The sequence below is a fragment of the Chiloscyllium plagiosum genome, chromosome 29, assembly GCF_004010195.1.
Source record: "Chiloscyllium plagiosum isolate BGI_BamShark_2017 chromosome 29, ASM401019v2, whole genome shotgun sequence".
Classification (NCBI taxonomy): domain Eukaryota; kingdom Metazoa; phylum Chordata; class Chondrichthyes; order Orectolobiformes; family Hemiscylliidae; genus Chiloscyllium; species Chiloscyllium plagiosum.
In genome coordinates this window covers 23842873-23865171 of record NC_057738.1, presented here as the reverse complement: position 1 = coordinate 23865171, position 22299 = coordinate 23842873, and the positions used below count along the sequence as shown (strand labels likewise).

The following is a 22299-nucleotide window of genomic DNA, read 5'->3' as shown; positions in this document are numbered from 1 at the left end:
TATCAGTCCTGTTATTCCATGAATCAGCCACTGCATTCCCTCTCTCGCAAGAACATCCTTCCTCAGTAGTAAGGGTATGGAATGCTTTGCCTGCAACGGTAATAGATTTGCCAACTTTAAGCACATTTAAGTCATCATTGGACAAGCATATGGACGTACATGGAATAGTGTACGTTAGATGGGCTTCAGATTGGTATGACAGATTGGCGCAACATAGAGGGCCGAAGGGCCTGTACTGCGCTGTAATGTTCTACGTTTTATATGATCAAATTCCAGACATGGCTTCCCCTAGCCCCTGGATAGTAATAGCAAGCCATCTTATTCTATGTTGGACCAGGCCAGAAGTTTCAACTCTTCCTATTTCTTCTTGAGATTATAAACTTAAGGGTATAGATAAGATAGACAAAAAGCAACTTTTCCCCACGTTGGAGGGATCAATGATCAGGGACATGAATTCAAGATAAGGGAAGGTTTAGATGTAAAAATCCTGAAATTCTATCATAGAACCATAGGTATACCTGGAGGAATTTAGCTCACCACCTTTAAGGGCAATTAGGGAGGAGCAATAATGCTAATCTTGCCAGTAATACTAGTTTTCATTTGTGCATGAGGGTATCAATGATTGTGATCATATCTGCAAGACTGTTCTAAAAACAAATGTTGTTTACAAATATCTTTTTGGCAAGAAAATCTGCCTTCAGCTGGTTTGTGATTTAAGAACCACAGTAAAGTGGGTCACTCTTATGCCTCTGAAATGGGCTGGCAATTCACCAACATCGTCTCAAGGTCAATAAAAGTTTGCCTTCCCATCAATACTCATATCACTGTGAATTAATTAAAAACTAGTTCAATTTGAATATATGTCTGATGGTAAAATCTATTCTCATAACGCTAGATTTTCATTCCAGTTGAAATGTTTGCACTTTTAACAGAAGCCTTCAGCTCCACTTAATTCATTCTGTTCTCTTTCCTCCTTCACCACAAAAATATCATAACTCAATTTTAAAGCATACCATTATTTAATTGATTTTAGGATATTAATTTCTCTCGACTTGTGTAATTCACTAGCTCTAAAGTTTCATTCAACTTAGTTTGAATTGTTCTGTTCACCGTACTACTAAGGAATTTGCCAGATAATGTGAGCATAAACCAGGTATACTGATCACCCCTAGTGAGATATGGGGAAATCAGCAATTCTGAGATTTAAAAACCATGACATTTTGCTGCTCCACCTTTCCAAATAACAAACTAAGATATGGTCAGTTCAAAACAGCTAGATAATGTGATACTGATCCATTCTTCAAATACCTCTGCTCTACTGAGATATTCTATTTTTCTAACAAAAGTACGAATCACTTGGAACATAATTTAGACATTCACGTTACCATTGTTTTTCATGTAAGAGTCAACCACAGTAAACCATTACACCAATGCTTTATTGTTTTTGCTTTGTACAGACTTGAACTTTTCAAAAAAGCAACCATTGCACAAAACCATCTTAATTTCCATGATTAAATATTGATTTTGCTTTCATGTTCACTTAACCATTTTACTCCAGACCATCTAAATCTGATGTAAAAATCTACAACAAAACTGATCCATTTTGCTAATGGATATATGGCTTAAGTTCTGTACAAGTGCACATACATAAAAATACATTCCTCATTCTAAGTCTTCCAAAATGTGGCATTAATTATTCTCAAAAATGCAGAAGGCAAAGGAAAAAAATACATTTAATGTAGCCCCTCATGAACGACAGTTGTATCTTGTATTTCTTACAGCTTCCTATTGCCATCAATAAGTTCATTAAAAACAAACAGTCTAGCCCTTTTAATTAACAAAATAATGAAACCACAGCTCTGGTCTTCCAGTAATTCAATATCCGAGACCACTAAGGTGCCACAGAAATGCTCAGATGACATACTATCAGCAGTATACGTGAGCCCATTAAGTTGCATTGGTATCTCTCCTGAACAGAACTCATTCATTTCACAATTCAAGAATGATTTTTGATATGTTCTGGATTGATCGTTTAATATTACTCCAGGGGAGTAAAAAAAACTGGATCTTAATTTTTCTGTAACACTTTCCATATGCTTGTCAAATGCAGCTGTATTGGGTGAGGGCCATTAACTTTCAAAATATACATTTCACTTGACTAATTTTGACAGTGATAAATTTTGTACTGAAATATCTTTGAAGATCGGCTTAAAATTAGGACCAGGATGAGTTGGGTTTTGCCACAAAATTTCAATGACCGTCTGCTTCATTTCCCTGCTGGCATCACCTCTCATTGACATCAGTGCTGTAATGTGTTCTTCCCTGTGGGACAAGATGGACAGTTATGAGAGCAGCTAGTTATAAAAGATTATTGAGAACATAAATTTATTTTGTTAACACGCTAGAGATGTGCATATTGCTCAAAACCAACAATAAAAAACCTTTAACACAAGTTGATTCTAAATAAACCAATACACTGTTTGATTTCCTAAAGAGTGAAGGACTCCCAAGTGAAAAAGTGGTCCTCAGCTGATGTGATTAGAGTACTGTAGATGACTTAGCATATTCCTGTGCAGTTTGTACATTCTCTCCTTATTTCTAGATTTTGATGATAAATTCTTATGTAACATTTTTATTAGAAATTAAATGTAATTGCAGCATTACAAATTCTTACCACTTGGAGTGCAGTAGTATATAGCTGAAGGGTACAATTACAGAATGAGAGTTTACTTAGTTCTCACTAAAAATAGGAACAGATCAAAGTGTTTATACTAGATGGATGCATGCATTTTAATGTAAATGTTAGTGTGAACTAGAAGAGAGACAACTGCTAAGAAAATCTTCAGTCACAGCTTGCATATTCCTGTGCAGTGCAACTTATTGTTACATTAGGCTGAAGTTGTTTACAGCAGGTTTGAATATAATTTCTACAGCCTTTCTCCCAAATTGACATTGCTTACATATTCTGCATTAATACTGATACCAAGGATTTTAGTTTAAATAGTTGTGCTCATATATAGCACATATACACAGCACTACAGAACTGTAATGCATTTCAGGCTTAGTGGCCAAGTCATTTTGTATAAAGTCTGACCTTACATGTGCTACTTTATTTTTAAATTTCCCCTACAATGGGGTCCACTTCACTGATCATGCCTCATGAGCAGCAGCAGTTAACGTTGCTTTCAGCATCTGGGAGAAGTGAAATATTTGTTGGGCCACTCTGATACTACTGCCCTGCTACTGGGAAAGCATTTAAATGAAAGCTTTAATGAAAAACAAATTTGCTATTGGAAAATACCAAAGCACTACAACGCAAGGGAGCTACAAAGTCTGACAGTTTCACAGAGGATGCAGCTTCTGAATTATCCAGAAATTACTTACTCGACATAAAGGGCAGCTCATTAAGCTGAGTTGAGAGAAAAGCCCCACTCTAGGGCTTAAAAAGGTTTAATGGTGACTCCAGTGTATTACTGAGAACAGCGAGTGGTAACACAGTATTATGTTTTAGCCCCTGTTACTTTTGATTGTTTCCAATGTCACCCATCAGTGAACAGAAAGGTGTGAAAATTAGTGTATTATTAGAAAGAAAAGATTTCTGCCTTTGATATAATAAACAAAGATACTCTCGCTCATATTTTATCCAAATTAGAATCTAACCACCTCGATTATCCAAAGGAGACGGGCGGGGAGTATTTTGTTCAGATTACTGATTGTTCGGATTACTGATCAGAATTGGGTGAATACCTTAAATCAAGTTAAAATGAACAAACGGTTGAATTAATTTAATATTTAAACACTTGCACCAGACAGACAGACAATTCAGCCAGTGGGAAGACCACCCTCAGATAAACACCGGGCCACCTTTTCAGCTGGACTCAGAGACCACCTTCTCCTCTCCTTTAGGTCTCTCCCCTTAATCACCAGCCCTGCACTTCCTCCACTGCCACCGGTTGGAAACTGCGGCCTCGCACAAATGGTCCCAAGGCCAAGGCACAAGGCGGATGCAACGCCATCTACGTGCAGATCCTCGCACAACACTTCCAACTCCTTCTCGAAACCCGTTGCAGGAGCGAGACAACTGTATTCTCTATTGTTTATCTCAATTATTTTACATTTTGAAATGAGAAGCAGAAAGAAAGAAAAGAAATGACAGGCAGAGCAAGACAGAAGTTGCTGAGTTCACTGGTGGGCAGTCTGTCTTGGGAAGAGGGTTTCTGCAGGTCGTGACAGAGTACAGTTTCCAATCTCAAACTCTGGGACCTTGAGATCTTTTTCAGATAATCAAAAATTCGGATAACCGAGGTTGTTTTGCATTTTACAGTTCTGGGACTTAAAACTTTCTGCTGAGATCAAAGGTTTACCAGTTGGATTGATAGTCGAGTAAGCAATAGCTCTAAACATGCTGCTCCCTATAAAACAGTATCATTTTTCTATGACAACATGTTTAATAGGAAAAGAAATCTAACCTGAAGTCAGGAAATTTGTTAACCAATGTAGAGACCTCAAGACATAATAATGATGGATCAGTGAGTTTCAACACTTCAGCAAGAGCTGGAATAGCATCACACAACAAATCTGTGTCCTCGCCAAAACCCTGCATGTAGAGACAAAGCAACTGGTGGTTAAAAGCACAACAGCATATCCTTTCTATGAACATGGAATTCAGTTACACAGTTTCATTTGTGTGCAAGATTGGTGTAACATTTTAGATTGGTAACTTATTCTTTCATAACCATTTTCCATTCCTCTGCATCCACATTAGAGTCTTATGTCTCTGCTAGCAGTCACAAGTATGTCTTGTTGATCGTATTCTTCCAATATATGGGCAGGTTCGATCTTCCACAGTAGCACAGACAAGAGTGGAACTCTCACCAGATTTGGACAATTGGAGCCTCGTTATATTACGTTAGAGCACTGCAGTTGAGAGTCAACATATCGCACTACACTGAAGAAGAACAAACACCGTTTAAAAATCTTTGTGCAATTTATTCCACTGATACCTGCATGTTGGGCATCTAAGCCGTTATTGTGGGAAGCCCAAACCAAATTCCTGATCAATGATATATCAGATGGAGCATCACAGTGGCAGTCTTAGGCATATTGTCTTAAGACTGGCATTTATAAACACATGTTAAGTTATATACCAAAAACAGAAGATTGATAGATGTTAGGTTGTGAATATAAAGAATAAACAGTCACATACTGATTGAATAACTGGCATATGAATGCGTAGAACAGGTGATATAAATACATGGAACAGTAAGATTAGGGATGTAGCAAACAAAACAGAGAACTAAAAAGCAGAGTAGACTTGGTTAGAATACTCTTAAAGGTTCTGCACCTAATTCTTATCTTCATCCTATGGAATGGATGTGGATACCAGAGAAACACTAAAACATTCACATGGATGACAGTAGAAGATATCATTAGGAAAGGTTTTTCTCTACAACAAAAAAAATTGAGGGCTGACCTAATGACGAATTTTTAAAAAGTGATGCACTGAAGAAGTTCCAAACTAGGGGCCATAAGTATAAGATAGCCGCTAATAAATCCAACAGGGTGTTAAGGAAACTTCCTTACCTCCACCGTGGTTAGAATTTGGAACTCACACCCATATGAAGTGGCCATGATCCTGCATAAGACCAGGGTCAGGCAACCAGTTTCTGAGTACTGAAAATTCTTTGTAATTCTGCTGGGAAACCACGGATGACAACAAGTGTCAATGCACCTAGTGGCTTGTACAAAATTCCAGGTGGCTTGTAATAAAGCAAATCTTTAGGCAAATTATTAAAGACACACATTTGGCTAGGTGCTGTGCTCACCAATAGCACAAGTCAGGAATTAATGGCATTGTAATCCCCACTTTGTACCCATTATTAAAAAAAATGTGGGAGGCACAATCTGAACACTGTAGCTGAACCCATCAGATGGGTTTCGTTGCAGCACAATTTCATAAAATGATTCAAGTCTCTTTGTACATTGGACAGGAGACCAAAAAAAGCAATGGGGATGATAGGAACTTGAAAAAAAAATCACTTTAGAAATATCACTAAAACCTCAATGATAGGCAAAGCCAAACTACTTACAGCAGAAAGTTTATTGAACAAGAATCGAAACTGCTCTGCATCTTTGATCACTCTCTCAGCTCCCTCTCTGCGCTCCTCCAAATTCCTAAAGGTGATCCTTCTTTGCATCATAGTTCTGATATATTCCACCACAACCCTTCGATGAGCTTCTGTTGTTATCTCCTGTACACAGAACACAATAAAGCTTTTGATGCTACAAAGATCTCCAAAGGGAATTATTGTCAGAGAAGTTTTTTTCAAAGCAGAATAATCTAATCTACAAACATTGAGTGACAGAAATCTGAAGCAAGCCAACCATTAATTTTCTGCATCTTCTTTATTATGGGGGTCAACTTACTATAGTAGTGACACAATCTACAATTTTTATGGAATTGTTTAAGACAGATAAACAGTTCTCCTTGGTTAATTACATTTTGAAAAGGAAAATGATTCTGAATAAAGAACCAAATTTGTACCTTATTGTATGGCTTTTTAATTTTAGCAAAATCGTTGAAATAATCCTCAATGGTAACACAAATGATATCTACAGCTTTTGATCCGGCAAGCCATTTTCTGGTCATCAGCTCCTGGAGATGGGACTGAAACATAGTATGTGGATTTTAGCAGTGCAGCATGGCAATAAATCCTAGCAGTTCCAGTGTACACAGCAAAGCCACTGGCACTCAAGAAAACAAAATGCATTTATCATTGGCCCAATTGCTTAAAATGCAAAGGCTGTTGGGGTTCCCTTGAATCCATCATCTCACTTGAAAGAGGAAAACAAATCCCCAAATTATAAAGAAAGCTAGAATATAAAACATAATATTGCAAGTTTATTCAAAGTCAAGATGTTATAAAGCCTTTTAGAATCAATTGATCACCTTTAAAGATTAATCTCTAGGCAGAGATGAATGCTCATTTGCATTTAACAAACAATATAACCTGTTTTTGTGGCTGATTGCAAAATGAATTTTGGCTAAGACACAAAACTCCACACTCATTTTTAAGTGGATCCATGGGAACTTTTGCATCCACATGAGAAAGACCTTGATTCAATGATTAATTCACAAGATATCTCTAACACCCTAGCACTCTCTTGGTACTGTACATTTTAATTAAATTCTCTCTGTATACTACTAGTGTTATTATGAAAACATTCACCATGAGAAGTACCAATCGTCCCTCAATTTCTTCCCACAACAGCATGATTGAGATCGTTAAGTCCTGCAGAGAATTGCTGGGGATAAGACTAAAATAAAATATATCTCAATTACAAATAGTTCCAAAGTGAAAATGAAATAGCAATGGACTTTTGAGAATGTATTTTATTAATTATATCGCAATGTCCTTAAAGTCTTCTAAAACCATCTGTTGCTTATATGAGTCAATTCCTTATAGGTTTTATTTCCAATTAAAGTAATATTTAGAGTTCACTCACCTCCAAGTCAAGGAAGACTTCATCTAGCAGATAGGTACACCCATCCTTGGCAATAGTATCTAGAGTTACCTCAATTGTTGGTTGATTAGCAAAATGGTCATCTTCCATCATTAAATCATAGTTTGTATATTTTCTCTTCAAACTATTGACAGATTCTCTGCAGTAAACAAAATGAATAACATAATATTAATTACTTCAAATAAAGCCTATGTGAAGAATATATAGGCTTCCTGTAATGTAGACTCATTTCTTGGGCAACCTGACAAAAAACATTATTTTTCCGTTATTGCACAAGAAACAGCTATATCATCTGTACTTTATTAGTTGATGATTCTTTTGTTCTTGTTGTTAAACTCTGGTTAATTGTTAAAAATGGAACTGTAAACTCTGTAAAGATCTGTCCTATCATTCCTGAAGAAGGGCTTATACCCGAAATGTCGATTCTCCTGCTCCTTGGATGCTACCTGACCTGCTGCGCTTTTCCATTTTTCAGCTCTGTCCTATCATTGTCAGCTTTGCAGATATTCGCAAATCAGTTCCATGGCATACGAAGGCAGTGTCGTTATAAATCTATAGTGTCAGTATAGCCTAGATGTTAACATCTTAGCATTACAAAGAGAAAAAATGTATTACTGAGAGTTTCAATCAAATTAAACTTTTCAATGCAACAAAACTGTGTGTGGGGTAAAGAAAATAAAACTAGATATTTACTTGAAAGTCTGGCAGTTGTTAACAACTGCAATCATGTATTGAATGTAGAACTGAGGATTCTGACGATCTTTCAGATGGTCATCTTTATACATAGTCACTTCTTCTTTGTACCTGGCAAGTTGAGAAATCCCATTATTTCAGCATTCAGGCAAACAATGTTGTACTATTCAGAAATATCCAAACACAGAATTCATACAAAATTTAAAATGAAAACAGTCCTCAGACATCTCCCAGCATACTTCAATCAAGAGGGTAAGTCTGTGTATCACCATTCTTTACCTCTCCACTCGGAAGATGTTCTGCTCTATCTGGTATTAATTCTGTACAACAGTAGGCAAAGTGCCAGTAAACAAAACGCCACGCAAGAGCCTTTGGAGTCCAATGGAAATACCCCTACTGTTGAGCTAGGAGGCCCAGGTTCAAGGTTTACCTGTTCCAGAAGTGTGTAATAACATCTTTGAACAGGCTGATTAGAAAATATCTAAAACAAAGCCTTGTAGCACAGTTGCAGTGTCTCCATCCCTAGAGCAGGAAGCACAAGTTCAAGTCCCACCTGCTCCAGTGGTGTGTAATAACATTTCTGAACAGGTTGATTACTTCCATTTTCTACTTGAAAAGTACAACATGCAAAATATTTAGAGAAAATCATCTCTTGAAAATTCAATATTTTACTTTTTCTGTCTCAATTATCTTTTCTGGATGGTGTAAGACAACTTGCTCCCAGGCAACCTTAAAAAAAATCACCTTAGTCTGTTATAGAATCACATTTTCAGACACTTTAGAGAACACAGATTTTTCCACATTACCCCAGCTCTCCATTACCTGTTCAGGTGTACACTTTTCCAATTAGAATTGACCATAAATAAATACCAAATCACAAATTAATCACATTTTAATACCTGAAAAAAAAATTATGTACAGTTCATCAGATCTTTATCAGTGTATTGAATTGGAACAATAAAATTTTTCAATACAAGATCCTACTTTCCTTTTCAAGGGATTGAACATTTGGGTGCAAACTATATGAGGGCAAGAGGAAGATCTAGTCCACATTTCTTAAACATACGCAGTCAAACATGTCTAAAGCACTGCTCCTCCAGTTTTACCCACTCACCTGACTGCGTGGGAAATTACTGATTAGCCTTAGTTAAGGTACTTTCCATTCTAGATATTTTAAATACAACTTGTTCCGAGTTGCTATTACACTTCTCTGGAGAAAGTAAAACTTGAACCAGAGTCTTCTGGCCCAGAGGTTGGGACATTACATTGCATTACAAGGCCCTTTTGTTTCATTCTAAATCACTGACACTTTTTAATTCTATACAACTGTAGGCAATGCCTGATATAGCACAGCTTCTTCCAACTGAAACCAACAGGCTACAATATCGGTTGGCAACCTTATATAGTGGAGGTAAAGAAATGGGATACACACGCACATGCTCTTGATTAAAAGTCCAGTATATGGCAAAATGGACAGACACATCTATAGATGCACTATAGGTTGGGTTATCTTGTAAGCGTTGGGGATATCCAAGGTCTTCAGTAGATCTGAGGTTTTAGTAAAGTTCATAGATCAGGATTCTACTCACTACCTCAGAAGATTCCTAATTTTAAATAGCTGGAGCAATTCAAGAACTTTTCAAGAATTGTTTGGGATCAAAAGTCTCTTAGGAAAGAGGAACTGATAGGAAACATCCACAAAATTATTTAAATTTTCTATACTGTGCAAAGAGTTTTTTGAGAGAGAATGTGCAATGTTTCCAGTTTCAAGAATGCCAATTTAATTAATCTCAATAGACACAAAGTGCCTGCATTGATGGGCTCACATTTGCATCTAGCAACTGAATACTAGATCCTAAATGTCACTGAGTTCCATTGTTCTCTCTAGACTTTGAACAGCAGGGTACATGAATGCTGGAGAAGTATACTCACCTGCTCAAGAAAGAGTTCATTTGCTGAAGACACAATGTCAGCACCTTAAGTTTCAGATCATTGCTGATCTGAGCAGCGACCTGTAGATTTTGTTCAAACATCTGAAACAATATGTTAAACAACAATGTAAACTGTCAGTCTACATCAATCACACTGTGATACACCCAAAAACCATCTCTGTCAAATTAAGTGTTTATCTGCATGAGGAGACTACAGAACAGTGCAAAAGATATGACCAAGATGGCTGTATTTATCTATTCATTTGTATTTTCCTGCTTTTTTTTCGAAAAGGTACTGTTACACAATACACACGCAATATCACTTGCTTCTATGTGTATGCCAAAAAGGGTTTAAAATTCCTTAAGGTTACTCTCAACAAATGGTTGCATGTATCCCATCACTAACATGGCAGGAGTAGAGGCAAACCCAGAAAGACATCCAGGACTATCATCCAGAGTATTCATGAAGCAACATTTTGAGTAATAGCATGATTTCTTATAGTCAAAGTCATAGCCAGTCAAAGCTGCCATTAAAATTCAACCAAAGATACAGGCAAAATCTCCCAATCAATAATTGAATCAGTCAACCTCAGAGCAGAGCCCTTAAACAGCATGTGTGGAGATCTGACACTTTTAATAAAAATGGTGAAAATTTTTATAGCTACATTTCTACAAACTCCAACTTCCTTTTAAATAAATAGAGATGCCATGTAATGTTTGAGTACTCTTAATATTGAGAGAAACACTCATTTTATTAAAAAAACAGTTGAACTGAAATTATTGATTATAATTAATGTGCTCATCTTACAATATATGACCCAACAATTTAATGTTTTAAATGAAAGGTATTAATAGTGAAGAAATACTAGCCAATTTAGAATTTCCTTGCAAACTAGTATTGCCCACAAGCAGTAAAGATTAAGTACAGACACAGCGTTAAAGTCCAAAGAACCCCCAAAATATTTTACTCCCCAGTTTGAACAAGTGCATTCTACCCTTATTTTTGTGTGACACATCAGCATTTTCCACTATCAATTCCCATACCCAAATGTATAATGGTATTGAAGTATAAACTTATCACAACGCAAAGCCACTTCCACTAGTTAGATGATGCAGTACTTCCACTATCCGGAGGGTATAATTACAATGTGAAAAAGTTTAGACAGACAGTTTACATAATAAACGTGGACAAGAATTTCAGAGGAAAACTGGATTGGAAGTGCATGGATGCAAAAGAGTTTCAATATATTAGAGGTTACATGTTAAAAGAGGAGAGTTCCTACAAGTAAAACAATAGTACTAAAAGCTAAAATGTGCCTTGAAAATGACTAGTAACAATTTAACCTTGTTAGAGTGTCTCAATAATAAAATACATACACAGTATTTGCAACAGATATAATTGAGGAGTTTAAGAATACCTGGAATACAATAGCTGGCAATGTGGTCTGATAATAGCCATCCTGATCTGCTTCTGGCTCTTGCTCTTTTTTCCAATCCTTCTTGTCAGTTTCAAGTGCTTTCCGTAGCCAGCCAATAATGTTGGACTGCAAAGATTGAAGCAGTTCTGCATTAAGTTACAAACTGTTCAGCATATTCTCAATTTCCTTGAAACAACTGAAGCATTAGTAATGGAAACCAAACTCATTGCATTAACCTGAAGAATAACGTATACTGCAAGATCTTTGTACAAATTGACCATCATGTTTTAAAACAACGTAATCTTACTTGACAAATCTTGTCAATTTCTTTCAAAGCTTCAAAAATACAACTTTTTTCCTTTCATATGATGTGGGCCTCATTAGCTAGGCCAGCATTCATTGCTTTTTCCCAGTTGTCCATGACAAGGTACCGAGGTGTTTTCTTGAACCACTTGAAGTTCACTGAGTGCAGATAACTCATCATGCTTATTAGGAAGGGGTCCCAGTGTGTAAACCCAGTGACTGAAGGAATGTCTATATGGCTCCAAAGCAAGTTGGTGTGCACTTTGGAGGCAGCAAGAAAAAGCTGATGGGCCAGTAATTGACCGGGTTGGATTTGTCTTGCTTTTTATGGACAGAATTTACCTAGGACAACTTTCTATAATTGATGAGTAGGTGCCAGTGCTATATCTTCAGTGAACCAGCTTGGCTAGGGTTGCAGTTAATATGGAACACAAGTCTGTAGTACTATATCTATGATGCTGTAACGTTTCTTTGCAGTAGCCAGTGTGTTCAGCCAGATTACATTTTTTAAATTGTTGCTTAAGAATCTGTTAGTCAACTCTCCCAGTTTTGCACCCCCACCCTCCGATATTATACTAAGAAGGATCTTGCAGGGTGTTGCTGTTGTGTCTAGTTGATGTAGGGCGGTCCATCTAGTTTCTTTCCATATTGACTTTCTGAAGCGAGTGGTTGACTACTTCAGAAGTCATTTAAGAACACATTGCTGCATGTCTAGAGTCTTAAATAGGCCAGACCAGGTCGGAACAGCAAAGTTTCATCCCAAAAGATATTAGTAAATCAGAAGGGTTTTTAGAACAATTGACAATGGTTTCATGGTCACCATTTGAGACTAGCACTCATTAATTTGTGATAACAAAAACTATGAAGTTACACATGGAAGATTTCAATTAAAAGCCACATAATATGCAGAGAACATTAGACAGTAAAAAAAAAAATCAGTCAAAGATGTAAAGCAGAATGAGAGGCAAAACATCATACCTGGAGGATGTTACCATGGAGAATTTCAAATACAACAATGTTTGATTTCTGTCACTAACCTTAGTACCCACTTACATTTTTGGGTTACGTCCTTTGCACCCTTTTTGTAAACTTCATCACTACTTATTATCCCACTCAGTATTATAACATTAGCAAACCTAAATACATTGCACTTGGTTCCTCAACTAAGTCACTGTTATAGATTATAAAGAGCTGAGACACAAGCACTGACCCTTTCTAAAATTCAACTGTTTACAGCCTGCCAAATCAAAAATGACTCATTAATCCTATTTTCTGCCTTAAACTAATCCTTAACCCATACTTACATATTATTTCCAATTCTATGAGTCCTACTCTTATATAAAAAAAAACCTTTTGTGTAGTGCTTGATCAAATACCTTCTAAAAATCCAAAATTATACATCCACTGGCTCTCCATTAGCTAATCTGGCAGTTAGAACATTAAAAAACTTAATACATTTGTCAAAACTAAATTGTGATTTTCCAAATGCTGTACCACACTAAATCTTGATGGCAAGAAAGTCAATCAACTCTTGCTTTGTTCTGGCATTCTCCTGGTGTACAGGATATAGAGATTTCCATGTACCTTTACACCTAGATGAAGTCAGATATCTCCTGTTCCAGGTAGCAGTAACGCCACATTATTTGAATAGGAAAGCTCCTTTGTTATATAAAAATGCTCTATTGTTAGAGTTGGTTTCAGGTAAGACTGTGCCTGAGTAGTGCCCAAACATTTAAAAAAAAAATTCCACTTTCTTGCAGAGTGTGTTTTGTTTCTTTAGTCAACTCTTGACTACAAGAAATATTTGTGGTAAATGTGCCATGAATAACTCACTGTTAGGGTTGTCATGTATCTACTGAGAAGCACGTCAGCCACATCATTTGACAATAAGGGTTCCAGGCTCTTTACATCCACCTCTGGAGCTAGATCAGGATGTCCCATCATATCCACACTATACAATAAAGATATCAGAACATAACACTGAATCAAATTGGAATTAAAATTCAACAACATAAACTCAAAGTTTAAACAGAAGAGCCACATCAGTAAATTGAAGATAAACCCTAGCAGCTTGAAGATACAACTGCAGAGAATTCTGAGTAGACTGCATCTGAAATACTGCATTGACTCCACACTAATATTGGAGGGTATGCAGTACAAATTCTCCAGATTGTTATCAAGGTTAATGGGGTTAAACGCAACTATTTCACTTTGTTATTCAGTGTCATCACTGAATTGCCCACTATCAATGATCAAAAACTCAACTGGACTACCAATTTAAATACTGCAGCTACAAGAGCAGGTCAGATGTTAGGAATCCTGAAGAGCACAACTCACCTCCTGAGTAGCAGCAGTATGTACCATTCATCATTTGCAGCAGAAATTCATCAAGGCTTCTCAGCATCTTTCAAAATCATGACCACCATCACCATGAAGGACAAGAGCAACAAATAATAGGAGTACAACCACCTGCAAGTACCCTCTCAATCCACTCACTATCATAACTTGAGTGTCCCTGGATCAAAAACTCTCTTCCCAACAACATTTTGGGTGTAACTACACCTAATGGACTGCAGCAGTTCAAGGTGGCAACTCACCATCAAATTCTCAACAGCCTCTCACGATGGAGAATAAATACTGGCCCATGTGTGGACGGCAATAAACTGAGGGGTGTGTAGGTTAGGTTGATCTTAGATTAAAATAAATGCTCGGCTGAAGGGCCTGTATTGTGCTGTACTGTTCTTTGTTCTATGCCCACATCCCACGAATGAACAGAAAAAAGCATACAAGAACAAATTCCAAAGGCTAGTCTTGAGTCCCCTCAAGTATTGATGAATACAGTTGATTAAATGGAGATGCTTTTGATAAGAAGGACTTGAAAGGATCAACAGATTTATAAAAAGACTCTCTCCAATGCCTATGTTCAGTGGCAATAATGTGTACAACAAATAAAATGCAGCAATTCATTAAGCCTCCCTTTGACAGCATCTTCCAAATACATATCCTCTCTGACCAAGAAGTACAAGAGCAATACTTCTTGTTTGGGATTACATCACCATACCTTCACTGCTGCTAAATCAAAACCCTGGTATTCCCATACAAACATTACTATGGGTTTACCTGCCCCAATTGGACTGCAGCTGCTCAAGAAGGCAGTCACCACCACTTTCTAAAGGCAATCAATCAGTCACAACTCCACCCTTGCCAGCGATGCCCAAGAAGAAAAAAATTTAAAAAAAAACAAAAAAGGTTCCTCCGGTAGAAAATCTAAAGCAATGGTGAAAATAACCTTAAAATTAGAGTTAGGTTGTTGTCAGGTAGAACACCTTCACAATAGGCTTTAAAACTTGTTGAGGCCAGGTAAACTGGAAAAAAATCAGGTGAGATTAATATTTTTATGTTAGACAAGGGTATTAAGAATATGGAACAAAGATAGGTAAATGCATCATCTGCGTGCAGAACAGACTCAAGGAGCTGAATGCCCGACTCCTATTCCTACATTCCCATGTAGCGTCTTGCTTGGTGTTTATTTTGACTATTATTTTTTAATCAAGTTTACTGCAACTTTTCTTCATTGAAACAAGGCAGGGTAGCTGAAAATCAGTACAACAAAACCACAAGGATTTCTAAAATTCTAATTAAAATACAGCTTTAATATCTCAACAGAGAGTCAAAAATACCTCATGAGACAATATTTGTGATGAAGTCTGTCTTCTTGGTGTCAACTGGAATATTTGTCTCAGAAAATGGGCTACGCAAGCCTACTTTGCATTTTCAGATTTTCATGTCTTCACTCATTCCTACCTCATACACCTTCTGCAACTATGCAGAGCATGCCAAAGTTTCATCACAGTTAACACTTTTGCTTTATTTCATGTTGTTTTCATGTCAGCTTTAGGTTAACATTACTTATCAATTTTTTAAAAAATTATTGTCATTGAAGCATGAAGTTAGTGAGCATATTTTTCCATTTTCCTTCACGCTTTTTTATATTTCCTCATGTTTCTTTTTTAAAGACTTGCAAGATCTTTCAGTTTATCAATAACATTAATGGTTCTCTCCGCATATACTGGCTAAAAATATTTCCAGTCTTTCCAGTTATGTCAAAAAGACCTTCAGTAAACAAACTGGGTCAACCTGTAATAGTGTTTGTTGAATGCATCTACATTTTTCTGCTTCCGCTGTGACTTGCCTCTAAATTTTCTTCCCTTCTCCCAATCAGAAAATGTTTATCTCTTCCAACTCCGATGACAGGTCAGAATAGGAGCTTACCAGTTCAGGACAAATCACATGAGAAAAATTGCACTCTTATAGCCCATGTTAAACTCTTACCTGTGGTATGTATTTAGAACCCAGGTAAGAAGGGAAACAATTTCATTGGCCTCCAAATCCTCAGAGGCAAGTTCCTCTACACGTGCTATTAGTCCCTGGTGATACAAATTCTGAAGAATTTTGAAGATGTTGTAATGAGGTGGAAAACATTGCACCATCAAGTTCTTCATGACTAACAAGTCCTCAAGAACATATTTCCGCAAGAGCTCCAGGTGACGCACAAGCCACATTTTGTCTTGCTCCCGTGTATCAGACTGACTGGCTTCAATCCGATTGGCAACAGTCTGTTCCAGCACCGTAAACAACTTGGCTTTCCATCGTTTTGGTCTCCCGGGTGGTATGAATCCTGTTTGCTTCTGACGGTCAAGCATCCGCTTATCGATTTTTTCCTCTCTCTCAATTATTCGAATCACTGAAACGAGCTGGGCTGGGTCACTGCGCACTGTTACCGAAGCTCTTTGCACCAGCATCCAGATCTGCTTGCCCATTTGCTCAGAGAGGTTTTGCACCTCAGTAAAGTAAGCCTGGATGAGTTTCATATCATGTGTGTTCTTGCTGTCCATGCGGTACTGCTCATACATGAGGTCATCACGGGAACACTCAAGATCCATGAGTTTTCGGTGCGCTGCAAGTAGTTCTCCTCGTTCTATCAATTCACAGGCCTCTTGCACAATCTCTGGAACTGTAAAACCAATTAGAATGTTAATTGAAGTACGGTCATTGCCCCAACAGTAATATTGCAAAACAGTACTGTAATACCAATAGTGAAATAATCTCTTCACTGCTTATCATTGCAAATAATGTTATGTTTTACAAATCCTTTACAAAGATAGTGACAAGATAGGTTAGAATAAATATTTTTACACAGAATATTAAAGGTATAGTCCACTGCATCTATTAAGGAAGAACTATTTTCTGAAGTCAGCAATAACATGATGATCCAGACAGCTTCTTTCTGTGCTATAGGTTTATATGCAGGTTAAAAAAAAAATGTTCAAACACCATACATTGAAACATCACTTTAAATCTATTCCCAGTGGAAGCACACCCTCTTGCTTACAAACAACCTGCATGTTATTTCATGAGTCTAGTGATATTCCCCAAGGTTTCCATCTCATTCTGCTAGTATGCAATTGAAGGGGATAGAAACAATTGCTCCTGCATACAGAAAATTAATTCACAATTCTTTAAAAACAGAAGTAATTCTTCTCCACTGGGCTACACCAATGTCTGTATTAAGTGCACAGGATCTTTTCCCCACCCTACAAGAAACCTGCCAATTCCAAGTTTTCTACAGTCAATTCTTTGTAGATATGTTTCGAAAGATGAACACAGATGAATACAGCTTGTTGCAATGTCACAAATTTAAACTACTTTAATCCATTGTAAAACCTAAATTTAAACTCCTAACCCCTTGCCCGAGAGTGTATATTAGTGTAGTAGGGGTGGAAGACTTAAACTTGTAAGGAAGAGTGATGGGTTGACTAATGGACCTGGTTTTGGAAGTACCAATGAGGACAAAAGAAAGGTGGGGAATTGCAGAAAAGGAAGTGAGAGAAAAGACTTAAGTGTTGACAGTAGACAAAGACGTGGTCAACGGACAGTACACAAATGAAGTGGGTAAACCTATATGTATTCCTGATGAAGGGCTTTTGCCCAAAAGGTCAATTTTCCTACTCTGCTTTTCCAGCACCACTCTAATCTCCAGCATCTGCAGTACCCACTCTGCCAAACCGAAATGTATGTAAATACACAGAACAAAATTGGGGAAAAGGAAGCAGAAATTGCTCAAAGTGTTCCATAAAGTTTTTAATAGAAACAGGGTGTGTAAAAGGTACAGCAATCTTGGTCAAAGATGGCATCACAGCCCTTGAACAAGATGCAGTTCCCGAATTAAAATCTATACGGTTAGAAGTGAGAAACAGGAAGAGAGCGGTGACATTGTTGAGTATTTATCATAGACCTCCAATAAAGGGAAGAAAGTGGAACAAAGCATTTGTAGGCAGATTACAGAAACTGCAGGGCAAGTTGGTGTACCAATTATCCGAGGATAGACAGGGAAAAGGTAGTGTGCGGGACACAGAAGGGAGAAAATCCTGCAATGTGTGCAGGAAAATTTTCTGGAACTGTACATATCCTTCTAAGGAAGAAGCTGTACTGGATCTGGTCCTAGGAAATGAGCCAAGCTAAGTGGAGAATGTCAGAGTGGGAGAATATTCAGGAAATTGCAATCATAACATAAGGTTCAATATAAAGTTGGAAAAGGATAAAAATCAGTCAAAAATTAAGATCCCAGACTGGAAAAGGGTAGATTTTAAGCGTCTAAAATTAAACTGAAGTAAATGGATTGAGAAAGTATTTTGATGGATAAAACTGGATGAAAAATGGAAGGCATTCAAAAGAGAGATACACTGAATGCAAGCAAGGGCTCATACCCATGAGAAATAAGAAATGTCCAAAGCTGAAGTACCCTGGATAATTAAGGATATTGATGACAAAGTAAGGAAGAGAAGGGAGCCATATGATGCATAAAAATAGTAACAGAAATCAGCAAAAGTCTCTGAATTGCAGGAAAAAGGCTAAGGCTGGAATAGGGGAGGTCAAAAGGAAGCATGAGGAAAGGATGGTAGGCTGTGCTAAAACAAATTCTAAAATGTTCTTCAAACATATTAATAGGAAAAGATTACTGAAGGATAGAGTGGAACCCATAAGGAACAAGAAGGATAAGCTGCTCACTGAAGCAAAGGGTATGGCAGAGGTACTAAACGATTGCTTCTGTCTTTAGGCAAATTAGAAAATGGTGACAATGGTCCATTGAAAATATAGGTGTTCTGCAACTGAACAGTATAGTGATAAAGAATGGATGTTGGAAAGGCTGGCAGAATTCCAAGCAGAGAAGTCACTAGGCCTCAATGGGATGTAAACTAGAGTGCCAAGAGAGTTAAGGGAGCAAACCACAGAGCCATTGACAGAAATTTTCCAGGGGAATACAGGATTACAAACATGACACTGTTGTTTAAGAAAGGGACAAAGGGAGATCCAAGATGGCTGCGATCCAGTAGGTCTGTCCTGCTGAGCTCTGCACCAGAACCCAAAGTGGTGCATTCACCCTCCCTTTCTTATCCATTGTGGTAAATATCAGTAGCTTTTGATCTCCAGAATTGCTGTATGTCAGTTTAAGTGAGTAAGGAAAATGACTAAGGGAAAAGGACAAGGCTTGCGACCAGCAGGCACTCCCCTGCAGTTTCGAACATGCCCGTGTCCGCGGCGTCGGCCTCCACAAATGCCCAGGGAACTGACCTATGGAGCAGAGCCTGGTTTCGGAGTTCGTGAAACTCCGAGAGAAGATCAATTCAGCGAGGGAGGAGACTCAGACCACACTGGAACCGATCTAAGCCATGCTGCAGAAGCATGACCAGGAGATCCAGTGTCTCTGGCAGCGCATCGTGAAGGTGGAGCAGCGAAGCGCGGCTTCCAAAATCACAGCAGAATCCTCAACGGGTCGGGTCCAGGCCCTGGAACGGCAGGTATGAACTTAGCAGGGCAGGTCAACGCCCGTGAAAATCGAGACCGTCGGAAGAACATCCACCCGGTTGGGCTGCTGGAACAGAAATGAAGCGGCCAGCGGATCAGCTTCTTAGAGCAATGGCTCCAGTTTTTGAAGCTGGAAGTCAGGGTAGGCCGGGTGCAGATCGAGCGGGCCCATCGGGTCGCAGTGTGCAGGCCCAGATCGGGCCAGCGCCTCTGCCTGGTCCTACAGCAACTCCAGTACTATAGAGGCAAACAAATGATGCCGGAAACTTCCAGAGCACTGGGGAAGGATCCACAGGCTCTGATATACAAAGGATCACGAATTATGTTTTTCCAAGACTTTTCTGCGGCCGTGATCTGCAAGGAGAAGGCCTTTGACGAGGTAGAAAGGAAGCTGAGGAACTTGAATATTCAGTACCGTGTAAGCTATCTGGCAATATTACATTTCAGCCACTGAGGGTCCATGTTTAATTTGGACTCACCAGAAAAGGCAAAGGACCACCACCTTCGCCCCCCCAACCCCCACCCCCCCCTCACCTTGCTTGGAAGGTTGGTATTCAATAGAAACTTGGGAGCTGGATATATATTTAAAAAGGAAAAGCAAAATGTTTCAAGGCAATAAGAAAGTGCACTTAATTGGCAGCTCTTTTAAAGAGTTAGCACAGATATGATGAGCTAGCTGGCTCCGTTTTCTGTTGTATGAGTTTATAATGCAGAAGCACATGCAGATTAAGTCCCAAATTTGTGGGAATATTTATTCTTGCAAACAGACAGTAATTTGAATAGCAAGTTCCAAAGGTTCATTTAAACCATAAAAGCCTGATGGATGCCAGTCTCAGTTTATGTTTCAACATATTTAAACAGACTTTTATAATATCCTTGTAATAACAGTGCAATACTTTATATATATATACACACTACAGGCCATTCTGCTAAAACGTGATTACATTGCCAACACTTTAAGCAATGATTCTATAACATGGGGTTGCACAAGAACGCAACCATCATGTTTTACCTGTACGAGCGAGTTTTGAGAAGCTTTGTAGCTCAGGTTGAGGTTCTGGATGTAGGTTTGCTCACTGAGTTGGAAGGTTTGTCCCTTCACTAAGCTTCATCCAGAGGCTCACAGATGATGTTGCCTAGTATGGTGACAAAATGTCTGAAAACGAACCTTCCAGCTCAGACAGCAAACCTACATCCAGAACTATCTGTACTTTTATCGCAGGAAGATCAACTTACTTGTTAAGAGTGATTTGTTCTCTTCTCATTTAAGATATCATTGTCACTTCAATTTAATGCTGACACGATATCTGAAAATTATTTTCAGAATTTTGAATGATAAGTAATTATTTTCCACAGGATGAATTACATTTGCTCATTGGTGGCCATCACAGCACGTCTAGATTTTGTGCTTTACTATTAGTAGTCAATCATCTGAGCATCACAGACAGGAATTCAACATCAAGTGCACTCTTTAGTTGAAATTGGCTTACATTGAAGGGACCAATTTTGCCAGGATTTTCCTATGAGTCTAACTTCTCATTCAAGGATTATCAACTACCAAAAATACAAAAACTGAAATTACCTGAAAAAATATTTTTGAGGTTTTCTACAGCAGCTGCCAGTTGGCTGTGCTGAACCACAGCATCTTTCACATCCTTCAGATTCTCTATAGTATTAATGCTTTGTCTCCAGTCCTTGCTGACATCTGCCAAAGAATGCTGGATGTCTTTAACATCATTCAAGGCATTGTGAAGCTGGCTCAGCCCTGTTCGCACTCCATCCAACTGGGACTGGATGGCTGCCTGAAAGACAATTCAAAAGCAATGTTTATAAACATAGGAGAAATGCATACCCAAAGGTTCCTGAGTGAAATGCTGACAGCTTGAAGCACTGCTCATGTCATATTATTTGCTGACCAAAGTTTTATCATTATTGTTATGGCAGGTTCATTGAATTTGGTTAAAACTATACACAAATACATGATTTTCTTTTTCTCCCTGTTTATATTTGTAGACTAAACCTTTCCTCCATTCAGTTTGAAGATCTGAAATGAGGATGCTTCCTTTCTGCAGTAACTGTGTGAAGAGTAAATGTCAACATGGACAGGCTCAAATGAATGGCTAGATCCATGTTATAACATCTATATACCATTTGTGGGCAGGATTTGGATTACAGGACATTAAATGTCAATAATCCAGGGAAGCAAAAGGTATGGCAGATGCCTCAAAAAAAATTAATTTGGTCACAAATTGAGAATTTAAGACAGCTAAAAGTAATATCAAGAGCTAATATTTTCCAATAGGGTCAGAGTCATTCAGATGTACAGCATGGAAATGGACCCTTCGGTCCAACTGGTTCATGCCGACCAGATATCCCAATCCCATCTAGTCCCACCTGCCAGCATCCAGCCAATATCCCTCCAAACCCTTCCTATTCATATACCCATCCAGAGGCCTTTTAAAAAAGTTGCAATTGTACCAGCCTTGACCACTTCCTCTGGCAGCTCATTCCATACACATACCACCCTCTGAGTGAAAAAGTTGCCTCTTGGGTCTCTTGCATAT

At 38.1% G+C, this 22299-nt stretch overlaps 1 protein-coding gene across 1 annotated transcript in view; it reads right to left on the bottom strand.

The window, feature by feature from the left end:
* Positions 1–1417: 1417 nt before the first annotated feature.
* Positions 1418–22299, bottom strand: part of exoc3 (exocyst complex component 3) — a 28496-nt gene continuing 7614 nt past the window's right edge. Inside the window, exons 3-13 of the mRNA XM_043719295.1 lie at positions 21318–21537; positions 16202–16883; positions 13703–13820; positions 11567–11692; positions 10150–10250; positions 8218–8328; positions 7507–7663; positions 6545–6667; positions 6090–6251; positions 4470–4597; positions 1418–2322 (exon numbers count right to left, since the gene is read on the bottom strand). Of these exons, the coding sequence (XP_043575230.1) occupies positions 2151–2322; positions 4470–4597; positions 6090–6251; positions 6545–6667; positions 7507–7663; positions 8218–8328; positions 10150–10250; positions 11567–11692; positions 13703–13820; positions 16202–16883; positions 21318–21537 (2100 nt within the window). The 3' untranslated portion in view covers positions 1418–2150. The remainder of the gene's footprint in view (positions 2323–4469; positions 4598–6089; positions 6252–6544; positions 6668–7506; positions 7664–8217; positions 8329–10149; positions 10251–11566; positions 11693–13702; positions 13821–16201; positions 16884–21317; positions 21538–22299) is intronic.